The 22,169-nt window shown below is 42.2% G+C and overlaps 1 protein-coding gene across 1 annotated transcript; it reads right to left on the bottom strand.

The window, feature by feature from the left end:
• Window positions 1-10,932: 10,932 nt before the first annotated feature.
• Window positions 10,933-21,232, bottom strand: LOC119886689 (enoyl-CoA delta isomerase 2-like). The gene is made up of 12 exons (XM_038697630.1): window positions 20,991-21,232; window positions 20,642-20,706; window positions 19,959-20,062; window positions 19,425-19,514; window positions 18,945-19,136; window positions 18,723-18,840; window positions 17,811-17,912; window positions 16,635-16,795; window positions 16,465-16,554; window positions 11,725-11,867; window positions 11,326-11,344; window positions 10,933-11,088 (listed from the first exon to the last, which is right to left on the bottom strand). The coding sequence occupies exons 1-12, from the start codon at window positions 21,230-21,232 to the stop codon at window positions 10,933-10,935; spliced, it is 1,482 nt and encodes a 493-aa protein (XP_038553558.1).
• Window positions 21,233-22,169: the final 937 nt, after the last annotated feature.

The raw sequence follows: 22,169 nt of genomic DNA, 5'->3' as shown, positions 1-22,169 counted from the left end.
GTTTAAAAACGTGTCCGCTCACTTTTCACACTTCTTTCATCAGGTGAGGATGTTATTTGTGGATTAGCAGTGACAGCTGGAGGCTAACATTAGCCAGCTAGCTTTAGCTCCAGCACCTGTTACCTGTCGTGTGTGTGACAGCCACCGTCCTCCGACCGGACACCTCACCGGATGATTCCCTGCGGCTGTGAAGTGAAACCAACCGGACAGAGAGCCGAAAAACGGCTTTTCAACAGTCTGAAAGAAGCAGACATCTTCCCACCTGTTAGCGTCAAGCTACACACCGGAACAACACTTCCGGGCCTCGCTTTCAAAGTAAGGTCCGGATGAAGGAAAGAAGTCTTCTTCTGGATAATGGCAGCCAGACGGATCATTATCTTATCACCACCTTCTGTATCCTTGTTACATTTATATTCTTGTGCTGAGTCCAGTTTTGTTTGATTTAATAAAGCTTTCATTAATTTGTCCTGACATGACGATCTTATTAAACTCTTCATCACAAGAACTGGTAAATGACTCCAGTCTGCCTCACCTAGAGTCCATCTTGTAACCTCGAAAGTTCAACCATAAATTCAGCTCAGAACTGATTGCGGTTGGATAATGATCACTTCCAATAATATTGTCATTTAGCTCCTCTCAGTTGCTGCCGCCAGCTGATTCATTGGACATCACATAAGATCAATAGCTGATTCTACTCCACTACTGAAACTAACCCTTGTACCCTGTCTCTTCTTTAAACGAACTAAACCTTTAATCTGAATTAATTCCTCTATTTTCTCCCCCCACAACAGACAGATGCTGTTTTTGAGTGAGCCCTCAAAGAAACATTCTGTCACAAATGTGTGGCACTGGTCTAATTAAAAGTGTCATCAAAGACATTTTAATGGCAATGAAGTGTATGTAGTGATATGTTAGAAATGTCCTTATAGTTTAGGTTAAACTTTATTGTAGTACTTATGTTAATTGCATGTAGGCCTATTCAACCAAGATGGCAAGTAAAGTGCTCTAAAATTTATTGCACATTGTTCTATGTCAGTTATTCAGCAGCTTAAGGACGGGTGGGCACAAATGATAGTTAGAAAAAAAACATAGCTGTGTAAATGGGATATGGTACTACCTGGTATTTTTATGGTTCCACATAGCATCTTTATGGTTCCACGTAGTATCTTTATGGTTCCACATAGCATCTTTATGGTTCCACGTAGTATATTTATGGTTCCACATAGTATCTTTATGGTTCTACGTAGTATCTATGGTTCCACGTAGTATCTATGGTTATAAGTAGAATCTTTATGGTTTCACGTAGTGTATTTATGGTCCACGTAGTATCTTTATGGTTCCACATGGTATTTTTATGGTTTCACATAGTATCTTTATGGTTCCACGTAGTGTATTTATAGTTCCACGTAGTGTATTTATGGTTCCACATAGTATCTTTATGGTTCCATATAGAATCTTTATGGTCCACGTAGTATCTCTATGGTTCCATGTAGAATCTTTATGGTTCCACGTAGTATCTCTATGGTTCCACGTAGAATCTTTATGGTTCCACATAGTATCTTTATGTATCTACATAGTATCTATGGTTCCACATAATATCTATGGTTCTAAGTAGAATCTTTATGGTTTCACGTAGTGCATTTATGGTTCCACCTAGTATATTTATGATTTCACAGGGTATCTTTATGGTTCCACATAGTGTATTTATGGTTCCACATAGTATCTTTATGGTTCCACATAGTATCTTTAGGTTCTACATAGTATCTATGGTTCCACGTTGTATCTATGGTTCTAAGTAGAACCTTTATGGTTCCACATAGAATCTTTATGGTTCCACATAGTGTCTTTATGGTTCCACGCAGTATCTTTATGGTTCCACATAGTATCTTTATGGTTCCACGTAGTGTATTTATGGCTCCACATAGTATCTGTATGGTTCTACATAGTATCTTTATGGTCTACGTAGTATCTCTATGGTTCCACGTTGTATCTTTATGGTTCCACGTTGTATCTTTATGGTTCCACGTAGTATATTTATGGTTCCACGTTGTATCTTTATGGCTCCACATAGAATCTTTATGGTTCCACGTAGTATCTTTATGGTTCTACATAGTATCTTTATGGTTCTACGTAGTATCTCTATGGTTCCACGTAGTATCTATGGTTCCACATAGTATCTTTTGGTTCCACGTAGTATCTTTATGGTTCCACGTAGAATCTTTGTGGTTCCACATAGTATATTTATGGTTCCACCTAGTATATTTATGGTTCCACATGGTATCGTATTGGTTCCACATATTATCTGTATGGTTCTACATAGTATCTTTATAGTCTACGTAGTATCTCTATGTTTCCATGTAGTGTCTTTATGGTTCCACACAGAATATTTATGGTTCCACAAAGTATCTTTATGGTTCCACATAGAATCTTTATGGTTCCACGTAGTATCTTTATGGTTCCACGTAGTATCTTTCTGGTTCTATATAGTATTTTTATGGTTCCACATAGTATCTTTATGGTTCCACGTAGTACATTTATGGTTCCACATAGTATCTATGGTTCTAAGTAGAATCTTTATGGTTCCACATAGAATCTTTATGGTTCCACGTAGTATCTTTGTTTCCACATAGTATCTTTATGGTTCTACGTGGTATCTTTATGGTTCCACATAGTATCTTTATGGTTCTACGTGGTATCTTTATGGTTTCATGTAATATTTATGGTTCCACATAGTATCTGTATGGTTCTACATAGCATCTTTATGGTCTACGCAGTATCTCTATGGTTCCACGTTGTATCTTTATGGTTCCACGTAGTCTCTTTATGGTTCCAAGTAGAATCTGTGGTTCCACATCGAATCTCTATGGTTCCACGTAGAATCTTTATGGTTCCACATAGTATCTTTATGGTTCCACATAGTGTATTTATGGTTCCAAGTAGCATATTTATGATTTCATGTAATATATTTATCGTTCCCCAAAGTATCTTTATGGTTCCAAGTAGTATCTAGGGTTCCACATAGAATCTTTATGGTTCCACGTAGAATCTTTATGATTCCAAGTAGTATCTATGGTTCCACATAGAATCTTTATGGTTCCACATGGTATCTTTATGGTTCCACATGGTATCTTTATGGTTCCACATAGTATCTTTATGGTTCTATGTAGTATCTTTATTCTTCCACGTAGTATATTTATGGTTCCACATAGAATTTTTATGGTTTCACGTAGTATTTATGGTTCCACATGGTATCTTTATGGTTCTACGTAGAATCTTTATGGTTCCACGTAGTATCTATGTTTCCACGTAGAATCTTTATGGTTCCACGTAGCATATTTACGGTTTCATGTAATATATTTATCGTTTCCCAAAGTATCTTTATGGTTTCAAGTAGTATCTATGGTTCCACATAGAATTTTTATGGTTCCACGTAGTAAATTTAGGGTTCCACATGGTATCTTTATGGTCTACATAGAATTTCTGTGGTTCCACGTAGTATCTATGTTTCCACGTAGAATCTTTATGGTTCCACGTATTTTTAAGGTCCCACATAGTATTTTTATGGTTCCACATAGTATCTTTATGGTTCCACATAGTTTCTATGGTTCCACATAGTATCTTTATGGTTCCACATAGTATCTTTATGGTTCCATGTAGTATCTATGGTTCCATTTAGTATCTTTATGGTTCCACATAGTATCTTTATGTTTTCATGTAGTGCATTTATGGTTCCACCTAGTATATTTATGGTTTCATGTAGTGTATTTAAGGTTCTACGTAGTATATTTACGGTTCCACATAGTATCTTTATGGTTGCATGTAGTATATTTATGGTTTCACGTAGTATTTATGGTTCCACATGGTATCTTTATGGTTCCACGTAGTATCTGTATGGTTCTACGTAGTATCTTTATAATTCCACATAGTATCTTTATGGTTCCACGTAGTATTTTTATGGTTCCACATGGTATCTTTATGGTTCTAAGTAGAATCTTTATGGTTCCACGTAGCATATTTATGATTTCATGTAATATTTATCGTTCCCCAAAGTATCTTTATGGTTCCAAGTAGTATCTAGGGTTCCACATAGAATCTTTATGGTTCCACATAGAATCTTTATGGTTCCAAGTAGTATCTATGGTTCCTCATAGAATCTTTATGGTTCCAATGTAGTATATTTATGGTTACACATGGTATCTTTATGGTTCTACGTAGAATCTTTATGGTTCCACGTAGTATCTTTGTTTCCACGTAGAATCTTTATGGTTCCACGTAGTATTTTGTTTGGTTCCACATAGTATTTTATGGTTCCACGTAGTATCTTTATGGTTCCACGTAGTTTCTATGGTTCCACATAGTATCTTTATGGTTCTATGTAGTATCTTTGTGGTTCCATGTAGTATCTATGGTTCCACATAGAATTTTTATGGTTCCAATGTAGTATTTATGGTTACACATGGTATCTTTATGGTTCTACGTAGAATCTTTATGGTTCCACGTAGTATCTTTGTTTCCACGTAGAATCTTTATGGTTCCACGTAGTATTTTGTTTGGTTCCACATAGTATTTTTATGGTTCCACGTAGTATCTTTATGGTTCCACGTAGTTTCTATGGTTCCACATAGTATCTTTATGGTTCTATGTAGTATCTTTGTGGTTCCATGTAGTATCTATGGTTCCACATAGTATCTTTATGGTTCCATGTAGTGTATTTATGGTTCCACTTAGTATCTTTATGGTTCCACATAGTATCTTTATGTTTTCATGTAGTGCATTTATGGTTCCACCTAGTATATTTATGGTTTCATGTAGTGTATTTAAGGTTCTACGTAGTATATTTACGGTTCCACATAGGATCTTTATGTTTTCATGTAGTGCATTTATGGTTCCACCTGGAATCTTTATGATTCCACCTAGTATATTTATGGTTTCATGTAGTGTATTTATGGTTCCACGTAGTGTATTTGTGGTTCTACGTAGTATATTTACGGTTCCAAATAGTATCTTTATGGTTGCATGTAGTCTATTTATGGTTCCACGTAGTATTTATGGTTCCACATGGTATCTTTATGGTTCCACATAGAATCTTTATGGTTCTACCTAGTATATTTATGGTTCTACATAGTACATTTACGGTTCCACATAGTTTCTTTATGGTTGCATGTAGTATATTTATGGTTCCACATGGTATCTTTATGGCTCTACGTAGAAACTTTATGGTTCCACTTTGTATCTTTATGGTTCCACGTAGAATCTTTATGGTTCTACCTAGTATATTTATGGTTCTACATAGTACATTTACGGTTCCACATAGTTTCTTTATGGTTGCATGTAGTATATTTATGGTTCCACATGGTATCTTTATGGTTCTATGTAGTATCTTTATGGTTCCATGTAGTATCTTTATGGTTCCACTTAGTATCTTTATGGTTCCATGTAGTATCTATGGTTCCACGTAGAATCTTTATGGTTCCAAAAAGGCCAATGGAATCAGAAGGTGAGGCAGTGAAACTTTTTTATCTCATGTAGACATCAGAGTCTTCCCACTGACCTTGTATCTAGCTGACAGAACCGTCTGTAGAAGAATTTATTCTGGAGGAGGAAACGGGATAAAAGCTCAGCGGGTCAGAGTCAGAGTGTTGTTCTATGTTTCAGTCAGTAGATGGAGGCAGAGCTTCATTGATGGAGTAAGAAGATGCAGCTGAAGCAACAGGCAGACGTGAACATCAGATTAAACCTCTGATGTAATGGTTACTTTAGTATAAGAAGAAGAAGAGAAACACATTACTGCAGCACGACTTCTTCAGGCTGGACTCTTATTATGGACCATATTTATAAATTTTGTCTTTACATGTTTAGTTCTTCTTAGGATGACAGACAGCTTTCCTGTTTTGGATACTGAATATTTCAGTTCATGGCCGGCCCGTGGAATAGGCGACATAGGTGGTTGCTTATAGGGCGCAAAATATCCAGACAGCAGCGTAACTGGTAGAGTTTTGCAATATAATCATCTTAAACCTGAAGCGCAGCCTTGCTTTGTTTTTGACTGTGAGCTGCTGAAGTTAACGTGAGAGATTTCTGCCTGATCTGTAGTGTTTTTGGTTGTTTCAGTTTCACATGCAGCATGCAGCCCCACACTGTGTCGGTCAGATGGTCTGAAGGGGAGAAGCTATTTACCAGCGGAGCAGTAATGTAAAGCACAGCAGAGTAAAGGCCACGTAGAATTAAAAACTACTGCTCTCTCTTGCCTCACAGTAGTTTGGTCCACTGCCTGCTTTCCCTCTCAGAGGAGACCGGTAGGAGAAAACCAGTTCTGATCCTTCAGTAGTTGTGGAGCTCCAGTAATGTTAAGCAGGCTGCAGGGCTGTACTTTAAACATTGGACTTTAATACAGATGATGCTGAGTCATCGATGAATTAATCATGACAAGAAGTTATGATAACCGATTATTTCCCCATGAGCTCACTCTGTTATTATAACATTACCTAGCTTGTTTGGTAGCTTGTTTAACAGCTTATTGGACCGGAACTCATTTTCTACAGCTAGAGACGCACAGATTGATCAGCTGGGGACTGAAGTAGGCCGTTTTCTCCCCTCTTACTCAGCTTCGACCGGTGACCGGGGCCAAGTAGTCTCAAATATCCAATTTTCTGCCGGTCACATTGAACGTTACAATCAGCTGCGCCACAGACAGTAACCTCGTGTCACAGCCACGGACACACGGGCTGAAACGTTTCTCAGGTGTGTGGAAGTTATTCAGGAGAGTGAAGAAGACGCGACGCTCACTACATCTGCAGAGAAACACACAGGAAGAGAGGCGGTGGATATTTAAAGCAGGGAGCAGGTGAAGCAACAGTGATGGTGATGATGTCATTCAGACCAGGTGGTCTCTATGGGTGATTAACAACAAGCCTCCTCCACACGCATCTCATCTGCTGCTGGGAAAACAGAATGAAAACATACGAAACGAGAGTTCCTTTAAATAAAACTGCTGACAAATAAAGTCAGAGCAGACAGAGAGAGAGAGACAGGTGTAGCTTCTGTGTCTGAGGGGAAAAGAAAGGTGAGAGGATTACTGTAGTTTGTGATTAAACACAAAAACAAATTAGAGAATTAAGTAGAATTAAAATGGTGTGCAATATATTTTCAGCTCCTTCCAGTGAAAATGTTATTTTATAATCAATGTTTCATTAGACCCCAGTGAGAATAGCTAACATTTATACTGGTGCTGATGGAGATTTTCCCAATAAATAGTTTGTGTTTGCTGTCACTTATAGATCTGGAAATAAAATCAGAATCAGCCAAAATTCGAATCGGCTGGTCAGACCTTTTAAAAAATCAGCCAGGAAAACTGTAAACTGTGCATCTCTTACTACAGCGATAATCCTGCTGGTGAACCGATACTAGACTGATACCGCAGATAAACCGTTGTGTTGGGTTTTGCACATTATGATGTTGAGTGACAGATCAGTTAAATATAATATATATATATATATATATATAATGTGTGTCTATGTAAGAGACATCCTCTATCCCAGAAGAAACCTAAATCACTATGTAGCCTAGAGGACGCAAGTGCGCTGGGTGCTTCAGCAAGTGACCTTTTATCAATGCAAAATTTCCTTAATTAATTTATAAATTTGTAAAGACCCTTTTGTGGAGACCTGCCCAATCAAACTACTAGTGAATTGAATAATAATAATTTCGCAGTAAATAAAAATGAAATATTAAAAATAATAATAAAAATTTAAAATGACCCTCATCTTTGACGAGGCCTCCCGTTCAGACACCGTTTTGATTCAGCAGCACCTACAGGACGCCTGCGGTTTGCCGCAATGTGCTTGTTGTGGGTTGTTGTGATGTATTTTACAAGAAAGACGCAAAGACAGCAGCACAGTATGTATGTTGCTGTGTGTAACGTTAGCTGCTGCTAACACTGTGCCGACAGCTAACGTTACTTCTACACAGAAAAACAAAGGTGCTCTGGTCACTTCTGCCGTTTCAGGGAGAAAAGTCTCTCTGGTGTTGAGAGGTTTGGTCTTTTTTATGTAATTTGACTAAAAACAAGGATTATTACAGTAACTTAATTCAAAATGTAATGTGCCTTAAAATAACTATAACATTAGTAAAACAGGTTACTTATGTCAGTGTCAATGTAAAATAAATAATATTCCTGACATCAAAGTAAAGAGTGAAGAAGAAATGGCCCTATGAGAATGTGAAGGTAAATGCTGCTCTGTCATGGTTATTATGGGCCGACAGAATGAACACATCTAGTTTATTTATTTAGATTTTGATTAGACATATAGTCAATCAAATTCCAAATATATCTCAGATTCACAATGTGGTGTAAAATCATTATCACAATATTGCCTGTTCAGCCACGATAGACTAACTTACTTTGATTGAACTTTCTGACATTGGGAAAGACCGTAAATGTCCCCAGACTACAGTATCTCTGAGTCATCTCTTTAACCACATCACACACATGTAGGTTTTTCTAATTGAATAATAATTAATTTAATCTTTTTTCCCTCACTGAAACGGTCTGGAGCCTCAGTTTTGGGTGAAACTCTTGAACAAACTAGTTTTGGATTCTTGTGTTCTGAGCTCACAGTCAGTGTTTTAGCTCTTTGCAGGTCTGAGGTATATTGTCAGTACTCTGTCCACCACCTCAGGTGCACCTGCCAAAATAATGCAGTAAAGTGTCATCGAATATTAACATGTGTTCATATTTGATACACGAACAACCAGAAACGTCTCAAGGATTGAAAGACGGGGAGGGCGTAACCTTCGCCTGCAATATCTTTGCACTTGTTACTGTAATGGAACGACACGTTTGTCTCCAACCAGTGAAGAAGCCAAGATGTTAACAAGTAAAAAGAGACATGTTCTCTTCTTCCATTTCTCCTCTGCTGGACAAAAGGTGCTGTAATGTTGCTTTTAGAGGGAATTCACTGAGGCCGGACGGAGTTCTTCTGTGACTGAAACTCTACCCAGCTGCTCATCTACATGTGTGAGAAAGTAAAACCATGTCTAATTCATCTGTCTGAGATAAGTTGCAGGTCCAAAGAATGCTTTTTAATCACACTAATTACTGTAGATTGGTCCAATCAGAGTGTGATTTTGCTCTGTAGTTTGGATGCAGACAAACATACAATCAATACTTTTTCATGTCAGCTGTTATAGGATAAGGATCCTGTTTAAAGTGGCTACTGTCTGAATTATGGTAATGTTGCTCTGCAGCTTGGCCCTCAGGGTCCTAGTGTCCGACCACAGCAGGGATTTAAATCATGAAGCAGAGTTAACAACCAAAACGATTATTTTACGCCAACAAATACAAATTATATTTGTATCATTCTATCATATGTTTTGCAGTGTTTTGAACAGCGACACAGTCTCCTCCATGATCACGCTCACAGTCCTCGCTTTGAACTGCAGGTGGGAGAGGTTATACCCGTGAATCATCGTGCAGCTACGATGTAGCCTGCAAACTCCACTCAGACGCAGATATCTACATGACGGTACATTACGGAGATAAACAAAGTTATCGGAACGTATTTCCTGGTTTGCAGTCAGTGGATCATGAAGCCTTGCGACACATCTGGGACTGTCACCATCTAGCCAATGTCACTACCATGCGGCCTGGCAGCCCGCTGGACGGCAGTAGAAGGACAAATTAATAACACGTCACTAACGTGGGGCAGGCTGCACCCTCCAGAGTCAGTGGACTTTAGGGGTGAGACTGCAGCAGAGCCTACAAAAACCACTGTATTCATAATATGCACTAAAAATGAAACCTGAGTAACACAAACAAGGCCTTTATTTACACCCTGGAAACTGGACAGAAGTCACTGTTTGTTTGTGTGATGGATGGTGCTGGATATGAAAGATGTTTTATGGTAATCCTCCGGCCGTATCTGTTGTGACGGCACATCCATATGTTTCAATGATGGCCTTTATCTCCGTGGCCACAGACGCCTGCGCTCTCTCCTCAACATGTCTGGATCCACTGGTTGGGTGAGGCAGAGCATCTTCTACGTCACGTCTGCCATTTTTAGTGGCTACATTAACAAAGCGTTGAGCTATGTTAACAAAACCTTTCCCAGCAACCAAGTCGTGTGGCCGGATGTCTCTGCAGTATCTTATTTAATATGAACAGCGAGAAGCGCTCTATCTTTGAGTGACAGCTCACTTTGGTCTTGTCGCCGCAACCCAGAGGTGCCTGTCGAATTTTAACACCTGAGGCCTGAACCCCGAATCCAGACTCGGGTTCTCCGGGACCACAGAGACCTGGCTCAGGTCTAAACAGGTGGATCTCCATGGTAACCCGTTTAAATAAAAAAACTCGTCGCTTTTGAATAATTCCAAAGTTTCTTTAATTGAGGGGACAGAGTGGCGAGCTACAAAGAGTTTAAGGCACTTTAACCTCGAGAAAGAGGAAGAGGAAGGTTACAGACATCGTGATGTTGTCAGTCAGACAGGCGGCTGAATTATCTCTAAGGAAAGGAAAGTTTATTTGTATAGCACATTTTAACAACAAGGCAATTCAAAGTGCTTTACATAAAACATAAAAGCAACAGGGAAATATGTAAAAGTTTAAAAGAAACATAAAATATAATAAAAGTTACAATCAGGGTTAAAAGCTAACGGTAACAACTGAAGGCTGCAGCGAGAGTGAAGGTTAGTTAACGTTAGCGCTGCTCTGTGATTGGCTGGCTGCTCTTCATCTACGAGTAACATTCAGGACAGTTTCACACGCAGTAAACCAGACAGCAGTTAATCTACTTCTCTCCAGAGAATCAGTCTCATTCAGGAGGGAACTAACGGGTCAGCGTGTGGAGGCACGCCGCCTGCAGGACGGAGCTGCTCCCACCGCCGTTTACATTTCGCCCCGATTACCGATCCCCTCTGTTCACACTCACACCTCGCTCAGAGTTTGGCCTTGGCCTGGAAGAAGCTCATGACGGCGTTGAAACACTCGTCCGACGTCCAGCGCTCCATCAGACGCTCCACCTCGGCGTCGTTCACCGCGTGGAGACGCTCCCTGTCCACCGAGCGCATCAGCTGTTTAGAGAGCGCCAGAGACTGAGAGAGAGAGAGAGAGAGACTTATTTAGCTTTTCTCCACAGTGATCATCCAACAGGCCGCAGAGGTTCTGGTCTGGACCAGCTAGTGGTTCAGAGTCCTGCGCTCTGTTGAAGGTTGTTCGTCTGGATTTCCTCTAAAACTCACAGCAGCAAACTGAAAGAGAAGAAGATGTTTCTGTAGAGGAGGTGCATACCGTAAAACTCTGCTTTTATTTGCTAAAATCCCTGAGCTGACCCTGACGGGCGTCCCAGGACTGAAACAGGCAACTATGAAACACTTTATTTACTTAAAACAGAATATTACTTGTATAAAAATGATCCAATAATATCAGATACGCGTCATTCATTTGATCTAAGTCCGACAGACGGCTTATGTGCTTTTATTTTGAAGGCAGCAGCGTAACGTAAACATCATCAGGCTGCAGAGACGTTAGCAGACAGAGAGCGACGGACTTCACATGACCGGATTCACAACGTGGATTCACTTCTAATGGAGACCTGCGCTTATTTGTCTAAATGTGTTCCCACAGCAGGCCAGGAAACAGGCAGTTTTACAAAGAGAGAAAACGCACCACGACCTGTTCCTCAAAGTGAACAAAGCAGGAGCGCTAAAATACAGAGAGTGTGTGTTTACGTTGGGGGCAGCTTGGCGTAGGCCTTCAGTCTGGTCCAAACCTCCGACTGGAAGCTGCTGTCAGGGAAAACCTCGGTGACCAGACCGAGTTCACAGGCCTGGACCGCCGTCAGCTTCTTGTTGAACAGCAGCATCTCACTGGCCTAAAGGGAGGGGGGGCAGTTTATTACTACAACAACAACAAGCTGTTTGTGAATAACCACAAACAGAGTTGGTGAATAAACGCTGAGGTGTATGAAGCGCTGATGATGAGGAGGCTGAGACCTTCCTCACATGAAACTAACAGAACCTGTTGTGAATTATTTTGGAGCATTATAGCCTAAATTGTTATCATAATTACTAGAGCAATGGTGTTCTACATTGTCATCATTTAAAGTGTCATTTTACAGTGTAAAGTTAGGATCACAGTGTTAAAACTCTACAGCTCTGAGTGTGTGTGCTCCTCTCTGTATATAACTGCCCAGGCTCAGCAGTAGCACATTGCTTTGGGAGCACAGTGAGGCAGCATCAACAACACCTGCAAAGGAAAATATAGAAGCAGATTTTGTGAAAGTTGTATTACAAAAACATACATCAATATAGTCCATCACAGTAAGAATGTCCTGTTTCCAGCACAGAGCACAAACAACACCAGTTTATTCCACAAAAGTCAGGTTATGGATGAAATGGCATGATCAAGCAGAGTGCATGCAGAGGACACAGAGAGGAGGAGCAGGCAGTCAGGGACTTTCCCAGACCCAGTAGGAAAGAGAGCCAAGAGATGATGTATAAATGATGATGATGTATAAAAAGGTGGTCCAAAAGGAGGTGAAAGTCAGTCGTTACATGGTTTTCATGTGGACTCGGGTCTCTGTTCTGGTAACAGAATGGGGCTCTATTTTGCACCGATCTCTGACTCACTCCGGTGGAACTTTTGTATTCTGTTTTTGTTGATAATAAAAATGTTGGTAAAAGATCAAGCTTTCTTATCTGGCCCAAGTCTTGAATTTTTACACGACATTACGTGGCGAGCCAGCCAGGAGTGTTGAATAGGGGCAGGATGACCTTGACCAGGGATGGACAGACTGTATCTCAGAGACACCTCTGAAAATCTTTTTCTAAAATTTCTGCATAATAGTGTGTGTCTGAGTACAGGATTCTCCACCCAGGTGAAGTTCCTGAAAGCTTCCTCACTCTTGAACCTAGTTAAAGTACAAAAATAAATTAAGGAAAATTGTCAAAAATTTAACTGAATTTGCTACAAATGAACTAAATTTACTAAATAAGAGAAAGCGGATACGGATTGGGAACCACTCGGTTGTGAGAGTTGGGTGCAAACGTATGATTGAAAGTGTGAATGCATGATCAATGTTGTGTTGTCTTGTATGTTGTTCCTCAAATGCAAGTCGGCTGAGCTGCAGCTGTGTGAGTGTCTGTGAGTGTGTGTGTCCATGTGGGGGAGGACAGCAGGCAGAGAGAGAAAAAGAGAGCAGTTCAGCCCTAAACCAAAAGTTATATGAGAGTTTTGTGATCTGTTGCACCTTTATAGTATAACAACAGCACGTTATACCAAGTTACTCATGAGTTAATAATAACAGAAGTTATAAAGGTTTTTTGAACCAATAACAGCTTGACAGTAAGCAGATTAGTAAAAGAACGGCAATGACTGCTGGATACAGAAAAGAAAAGTGCAGTTGAAACAGCCTACTGAAGTATTATGATAATAAAGGAAATTTAGTTCAGAATAACAGGCTGAAGACACTTTTTGGTCGAGGAGAAGGAACAAAACTAGAAAAATTATGACATCTGATAAAGTTTGCTAAGTTATTGAAACAGAAGTACAGATTGATAAGCAGCAATGTGAGGTGTTATCTATGAAGGATTTAAGTTGGAGAAGGGATTGAGAGCCATCAATTTTGTATTAGATGTGAGAAAATGAATTTGATATTTTAATAGTTGTTAGTTTCACTGATGTTAGTTATTTTTAGTAAACTCTGCTTTGATGATTTTTCAGTTGAATAGCTCTTTGATATAAAAACAAGGGGAGCTGCCTGAGTTTCTTTCAATGAATTGTTTCATTCTAGTTTCTTGGTTGTGTGGCTTGAAAATTAACCGTCTTTTCTTTTTCTCGCAGTGAGTGTGCGATGGCTGTCCTGGGAGGCAAACAGCAGGTGAAATTAAAGGGTAAAGAGCAGAAAAAAGAAATATTAACTGCAAAGGTGGTCAAAGGAGGGAGCTGTGGCAGCAACATATGTGGTAACAGCACAACTAAGTAGTTAAAGATAAAATAAAAGACGTCAGATAAGAGATAGAGAAAGCTCAGAATGAAGGGAAAATAGAGAGAAACAGTTTGACCAACAGTTAGATAATATTGACATACGATATAGTCGTCAGTGAAGGAAAAGTAGTCACTGAGACAGAATAATGAAAGAGCCCATCCTGGTAGATAAGGTCTAAATAGATGAAGAAACGTACACAGCAAGTGGAAGAAAGATATAAGTAAGTGCAGTCAAGGGCCAGTACAGGCAGAAGAAGAAGAAAAAAGAATTAGGCTCTTTAAAGGGTTGAGTTCAGATATAAAGGAGAGATGGAAAAAGAGAGGCTATAATAGAAAGGGAGGAGACGAGAGCTAGATATGAATAGAAAGAACAACAACTCCCAAACAAAGAAGTGAAAAGTTAAAACAGGTGGCAGAAAGGCAACAGTCTGTCTACAGACCAAGGAACCTGCAGAGCACAACGAACCATGAGACAAGACGACAGCGAGACAGAGCTGCACTGGACAAGATGGCAGCTCTGGAGTTTCATGAAGAAGGCGAGAGAGCAGCTTCAAAATGGACACAGCAGAATCTGACTGTGAGGAAGAGAGGGAGGTGATACAGGAGGCGTTTCACAGAGAGGCGTGTCGACCTGATGCATCACAGGCCCAAGCCCACCTCCACTGACGTCAGCGTCTTCCCAACGCTGAGGACGCAGCCAGTCAGACCACATCTACCATCTACAGTCCAATCATAAAGAGGACAACACCACCTTAAAGACTGTGAACCTAACAGCACAAAGTTTAAAAGGTCAAGAAGGCTTTGCAGTGAAAATGAACTTCAGCCAAAATGCTCTCACATGTGACCGAGTGCTGACAGAGACATCACCAAGGAAGAGCTCTCTGTCTCACCATGATCAACAAATGGTCAGACTGTAAGAGGCCTTGAAAACTGCAACATCTGCTGAAAAAGAACTGTTTGAAGACCTCACAGGAGTTTGGGAGCAGGAGTGTTGATAATTTGTAGGAGAAGAAAAAATAGAAAGACGGGGGAAGAAAAAAGAAAATAGGGACTGATGTTAAATCCAAAAAAGACAGACAGAGAATAAGGTTAGCTCAGGATCTATAAAATAGCAAGATGCATCATTAATTATTGTTTAGGTAACACAAATATACTGAGTTAATAACTTTGGTGTCCTGCTCTCCTCCAGCAGCCACCTGTTAACTGAATTTCAGCAAAAAGGGATCAGAACATCAAGCATTCCTTGTGTTTTGGGATCTAGTGGGATTATTTTATATTATAACTGTTAGAGATCACTGTCTGCTCTGAGTTTGTTTAACCTGAGTTAATCTATGTTTTCTTTCTGTTTTTGGAGGTAGTATTAGTAAACTAGTTTGAAGAATGGAAGAATTTTAGTGCACTAATGAACAATGGAGTGTTATTTCAAGATTTGCTATTTGTACGTCCAGTAGCAACGTAATTCAATACACAGATATACAGGAGGTCAGAAGGGTTAAATTGCAAGCAAATATAATATCTAGGATATCTAGAAAAAGATTAGACAGATAGAAACAATAGTTAAAGTCTCTAAACTACAAACAGTAGGATAAAGTTCACTTATTGGTAATAGTAAGATACAGTTGCAAGCAAGCTTAATAATCCTTCACAGCCAGTCAAAGATCAGAGGAGGCCACTCTCCTATGAGGTCTCGTGAGGCAGACGCAGCAGCAGGCAAGACCTGCATCACCACAGAGACGACTTTGACTATCACCAGCTGTGAGTCCAAGTGAAGCAGCACAGGGTGGTCTACATTGTCATCATGTAAAGTGTTATTTTATAGTGTAAAGTTAGATCAAAGTGTTAAAACTCTACAGCTCTGAGTGTGTGTGCTCCTTTCTGTATCTAACTGCCCAGGCTCATGTGTGTGTGAGCAAGCAGAGTGAGGCAGCATCAAAAACACCTGCAAAGGAAAAAAAATAGAAGCAGGTTTTGTGAAAGTTGTATTACAAAAACATACATCAATATAGTCCATCACAGTAAGAATGTCCCCGTTTCTGGCACAGAGCACAAACAACACCAGTTTATTCCACAAAAGTCAGGTTATGGAAGAAATGGCACGATCAAGCAGAGCGCATGCAGAGGACACAGAGAGGAGGAGCAGGCAGTCAGGGACTTTCCCAGATTCAGGTGCAGTAGGAAAGAGAGCCAAGAGATGATGTGAAGCCAAGAAACAGAGCTATAAAAGGAGGTGAAAGTCGTTACATGGTTTTCATGTGGACTCGGGTCTCTGTTCTGGTAACAGAATGGGGCTCTATTTTGCACCGATCTCTGACTCACTCCGGTGGAACTTTTGTATTCTAATTGGTGTCTGTTTTTGCTGATAATAAAAATGTTGGTAAAAGTTCAAGCTTTCTTATCTGCCCAAGTCTTGAATTTTTACACGACATTGAACCGTCTGAGCTTTTAAAGAAGTCAGCTGCGTCCTCTTCTTCTTCTGTGTGTACCTTGGCGAGGCCCATTATTTTGGGGAAGGTGTAGGAGGAGCAGCCCTCGGCGCTCTGACCCAGCTGGCTGAAGGGAGTCTGGAAGGTGGCCTGTGGGGGGGAGAGAGACTGGTTCATGAGGTGAACCTGTTTCTGACGTCAGCGTCTGGTGTGTGCGTGCGTGTGCGTACCCTCTCTGTAGCGTAGACCAGGTCGAACAGTCCCAACACTGTGACTGCGATCCCCACAGCCGGTCCGTTCACCACGGCGACCAGCGGCTTCGGGAAGTCGATGTAGGCCTTCACGTACTCCCTGCTGATGAAGGAGAGAGAGTCCTGAACCTGAACCCAAACTGAGACACTGCAGGACGCTCAGGCGTCCGCGAGTCCTGCGTTAAGTGAACGCATCATATATCAGCTGATGGAGTTCATTCATTTAAAAAGACGTGCTGACTGAAGTAGCAGCTGACACACCTTTGAAATCCAGACCCGAGGCTGCACCACGAAGTCCGACCCACTCAGTTAAACTACGACGCTGGACAAGATGTTGGGTAGTAGAGTCGGTGTTAACCTAACTGGAGTTGGTGCGCGTTCGCATGCTGCGTAATTTTCCCCAGAAAACACGTTGATAGTGTGTCAGGATATGAGGCGTTTAAAGACACGTTAGCGGCTAAATCTAATATCGTGGTGGCCGACAGAGCCAGCGAGGCTCGTTGGCACAGTGTTCTTGTTGTAGTTCAAATCTCTATTCTCTATTTTACGGGCTCTTCTTTTACGTGTAATATGATTAAGATGTAAAAGGTACAGCTGCATGTAAAAAAGGAGCCAGCGGAGAGGGGGAATAATCCGAGACTGATCTACACGTAAAACACTTGAACGTTCTCTGCGGTGTATTCTGTACAGTAGAAAGTTATATTAGACTTCACAATCGGATTTAGCAGTGAGGAAATACTGCGTTTAGTCCACAGTCACCATCGTGCGCCTCAGAGACTTCGGAGTGATTTAGATTTTTTGTAACATTAGTTTCAGGGAATTTCCGATTTTTGTTCTGAGTTAGCCTCTTAACCCCGACCCTGGCTCCGTGTTATTTGGACACGTAAAATAGTCAATCTGAATATGTGAAATCCAGTTAACCACCAACAAAACCTGCTCAGAGCAGTTTAGAGATGCGGCGTAAATCGCCACGGCAAGAGACCTCGGTAGTACAGGTTAATCGGGACACCTGAAGTTACCTGGATAAGCCGGTTACCTCGCTTCGTAGTACACACCACAGGTGTCAGCAGGGACAGAGGGGTCCGTCTGCATCATCCTGGTCCTGGTGTTCGTACATGAGCCACTTTCTAAAACCATCAACCAATCAGTGCTCACCTGAGCAGCTCTCCCCACGTTTGGCGCTCTCCTCCACCCCTCCCTCGGGGATCTTGGTGAAGTTGCTCAGGTCGTTTCCACTGGAGTAAAAATCTCCAGCTCCTGCAGAGGAGAGAGAGAATTATCAGTAATCCGTCAGCGTGACCCTGAGAAGCATTAAAGTTTCAGTTCAGAGCTGCAGGAACGTTTACTGATGTTCACTTAAACATTCAGGAGCTCAGAAACAGAAGTCAACCGCTGCAATCAACGTAGATTACGCATTGTTCCTAAATTCTTGTTGACTCAATAATAAACGGCCATTTCAGAGTCGGATCTGTTTGTGTTTCATGACTGCGCTGCAGGTCAGCGACACCCGACGTCACACTCAGAGATGCAAACAACATGGTTGGAAACTTTGCTTTGAACCGCGAACACTTTTGTATTGAAGCACCTGCTAAAGCAGCACGTGAAACTTAGCCTGTAGAAAGAAACTCCGGCAGCCGCTGCCAGTGAAGCGTCCACCCGGCAGGAGAGAGTGGCGTTAAGCAACGTTTGTGCTTCATAAAAGTGCTGAATACTTCTTCAAAACAGAAACATTAGTCGAGACACTTGCTAATTCTTTATGCTTTTATGCATAAATCATACTGCTGCTGTTTTATTATTTTTTATAGCCTGTAGGATGCAGCATCCTCTGGCCTGAGAGGCTGCAGTGTTTTCACTTTGGCTGCTTGTTGACTCCTCAGGTTCATTATTGTTCCAGTAAAGTGGATTCATTTCTAAAACGCGCTGCTGAACAGGTTTCCCGTCACTTTTAAGGACGGGCTGCGACGGTTGAAAGTAACTGTAAGAAACCCGTCTATTAGGCGGCCGCTACCCCGCCCCCAACGCCGTCATCCATCCTGATGTTTTACTGCAGACCACGCCCAGCCCTACGACACAGACGGCCAATCAGCGCTCTGCGTGTGTGTGTGTGTGTGTGTACAGTGAAAACAGTGAGGACCGAGTCGTCTTTAGCCGCCTGCTGCAGAGCTGCCATGATCTCAGAGTACATCTGTGAGAGAAGAGGAAGCAGCATGAAAACACAAAACCAGAAACTGGGAGACAGAGAGAGTCTGTCGAGGACGTTATACCGAACAACAGGTTTGAAACACACACCTCAGTAGTGATGGCGTTCTTCTTGGCCGGTCGGTTCAGTTTGATGGTGGTGATGCCGTCCTCCGTGGTGACCAATAGCGTCTCGTACGTCGTCCCGCTCCCAGCGGGCTGAGCTGCCACCTGGGCGGAGCTTCCACCTTCTGCCGCCACCAGGGAGCCAATCAGGTCGCAGTACTGCTGCCTGGCTTCATCCTGAGCGACACAAAGACGTGAGCATCAATAAAGGAATCATTTGTTATTTAACTGCTGAGCGACTTTAATACCGGTGCAGCTGCTCACTTTATTTGAAAGCTTTTGTTACTTTACAGACAAAATAGATTAAGATGCGTTCTTATGATTTAGATAAATGATTATTGATCTGCCAGCAGAATATAAGGTCATTAAAATGAGCTGCACCATTAAACTGATGATGAACACATGAATCCATCTATAATTATAATCCATATATACACAGATCCTGCAGCAGGAGTACTGTGGTACGGAGCCCAGAGATTTCCACGCCTCCCATTTAACCTTGTTGACAAAGTCCAGCATGCCTGGTTTGGGGGTGTTGCAGGGACCCTGAGTGGCCTGCAGGAGGAGGAGGAGGAGGAGGAGGAGGAGGAGGAGGAGGAGGGTTACATGTGTAATTAATATACAACATACTGCAGACAGAGTCAAAGCAGATCTGCTGTTAACAGAATGAACCCAACGTTCCAGTAAGACGTGATACTGTGGGAACATTCAGTCCTACATGTGTAACAGTGTCACAGCGGCCTTTCAGCAGACACGTCCATCAGTTAGAGACACGTTTCAGCTTTTACTGACGAACCTTTGCAGCATTTGGATGTGGAAGCAGAAACCCTTTGTTCAACATGTCAGATCTGTGGGAGACATTCTGAATGTGAGCAGAAGAGCTGCTGAAACTCAGGAGCTGTTCTTCTTATTTAGGGGTTGTACCAGAACAGGTTTCCATGGTTTCAGAAACAAGTTAAAGAAACAGAGCAGAGCACAAACATGTGGAACACCTCCCACCTGTTTGAAGAGAGCGTAGATTTTCAGCTTGACCTCGTTGCCCGGGTCGTTCTTCAGCGCCGACAGTTTGCTCTTGGCCTCCTCGAACTGCTGCACCGTCGCACCTGCACGCACAGAACGCCATCAGCGAGAACGTAACAGGACGCTGCTGAAGCTCTGAGCTCGGAGAATTCATCCAAATGATGAAGAATAACGATGCACAGAGAAGCCTTGTTAGTCTTTAAACCTGGAGCTGCTGGGAGAGTTGATGTGTTAAACCCTTCCTCTTCAGTCGGCTGTTTTATGGACATTATTTTTTATCTAATCGTCTTCATGTTTTTAAAGGTTTTACTCCCGCTGTTGTTTCGGTTCTCGTCTCTGACATGTTTCTATATTTTACATGTTCGTGGTTTTTATTTCTCAAACTGTTTTACTGCGTGCTCGTCAGCTCGTCTCTCACTGACCCGCGGCCGGTGAAGAAAGTTCGGCTGGTCTGAGTGAGAAGTCAGAAGCTTTAAAGCGACACGTCCTCACGGTGAGAAGCTGCGACCGGACGAACCTTCTGCCACGTTCTGATTCATAAAGAACCGATTATCGATCGATCGATTGTCAGTCGGCCGATCGACCAACGCTTTCAGCCTTCAAACTGCGGCTCGGTCACATGACCCCGACAGAGTGAAAGGTTTCTGCCGCGGCAGACTCACCCGTCATGGGAGAGGCTGTGGTGTGGAACTTCAGACCGGGAACGACGGCGGAGAACCGGACCAGGCTGGAGACACAGAGGAGAAAACATTCAGAGCATCAGATCATCTGTTTATCAGCTGGCGTGGGGACAAGATTCTGAGCCACTAAGGCGGCCTCCTCGCCGTCTGCCTCCGGTCGACTCCTTCTCTATTTCAGAGCTGTTCATACTGTCATGTTGTATAAACTGTACACCAAAGCCACCTACCTCATAACACCTGCACAATAATACTTCCTGCTTCCTTTGCTCTGTGTATCATGTACATAATAATAATTCCCTCCCTGCACTGTTGTTGTTCACAGTGTGTCTACTTGTGTTCTCTACACTGCAGCCTGTCAGTCAGCACATCGGGAGCTTTGTCCAATCCAGAGTCACGTTCCTCATCTGTGCAATAAAGCTGCTTGTGATTGTGGTGAATGAACCTCGGCCCGGTGACCCTCCTCTGTGGATCTGGACCAGAGGTCACAGCTGGCTGCTGTTCTGCTGTCCTATGAAGAAGCAGCTGCTCCTCTAAACCTTCAGACTGATGCTGCCTTCTGATCTCCTGATGCATTCAGCAGCTGCTGCTAACTCACATTAACCTTCTGCTGACTCGGAGAACTAACAGCAACATCCTCACCTTCTTCTTCTCACCAAACGCCAGGGAGCGGAGAGCTTCAGGGCGACGGGGTCCAAGGTCAGGACGGAGAGATCTGGGGGACAGCTAACTAGGTTTGCCACCGCAGGTCTTACAGCAGCTGGCCCCGCCCACTCTGTCCTCCTCTTCTTCTTGTGCGCACTGAGAGCATTGCTGCCTCCCACTGGTGATAAAGACAGTCTTCATTAAAGCTCCCCCTGACCTATATTTTCCAATATAGTTCCAATGCTCTTTCTGTTTGATTAGGACCATCACCCATCAGAGTTTTTACAGATAATAGATCAACTTCCAGAACGTTTAGGCCAATGAACAACAATCTCCTTTCCTCAGCATATCTCGAACAGAACATGATGACATGCTTGACAGACTCCTGTGCTCCACAGACTTGGCACTTGCTGTCCCTGTGCTTTCCCACCAGGAACAGCCCACTTGCCAATCCACAATGACCCAGTCTTAATCGGGCCAACTTAATCTGATCCATCCGAGGCAAGATAATTGTGTTCCCAGGTTTGACTACTGGTTTTACGTCATAGAACTTTCTCCCGCTGGTGTCTTTACTCCACTCGTGCTGCCATTGTTGTGTCAGTCTTTCCTTAATGATGCTACGGCACTCCAGTCTGTCAAATGGCACCTCCACCTCCACATTTTCCCTTCCTAAACTTGCCCTAGCAGCCTCATTCCCCTCAACCCCCACATGTGCTGGAACCCACAAGAAACCCACACTACACCCCCGCCTCTCTAATCTATAAACCCTTGTTAAGATCTCCCCGACTAAATCTAACCTAGCCCCTCCTCTTTCTCCCCCCTATCGCCATCAAGCCAGATAGTGAACAAATGATGGCTTTCTCCACCC

Source organism: Micropterus salmoides, unplaced genomic scaffold (genome assembly GCF_014851395.1).
Source record: "Micropterus salmoides isolate LMB-PRFRI ecotype aquatic unplaced genomic scaffold, ASM1485139v1 Ms_hic_scaffold_1, whole genome shotgun sequence".
Taxonomy (NCBI): domain Eukaryota; kingdom Metazoa; phylum Chordata; class Actinopteri; order Centrarchiformes; family Centrarchidae; genus Micropterus; species Micropterus salmoides.
The sequence above is the reverse complement of the archived record's forward strand: the minus strand, read 5'-3'. Positions and strand labels throughout refer to the sequence as shown.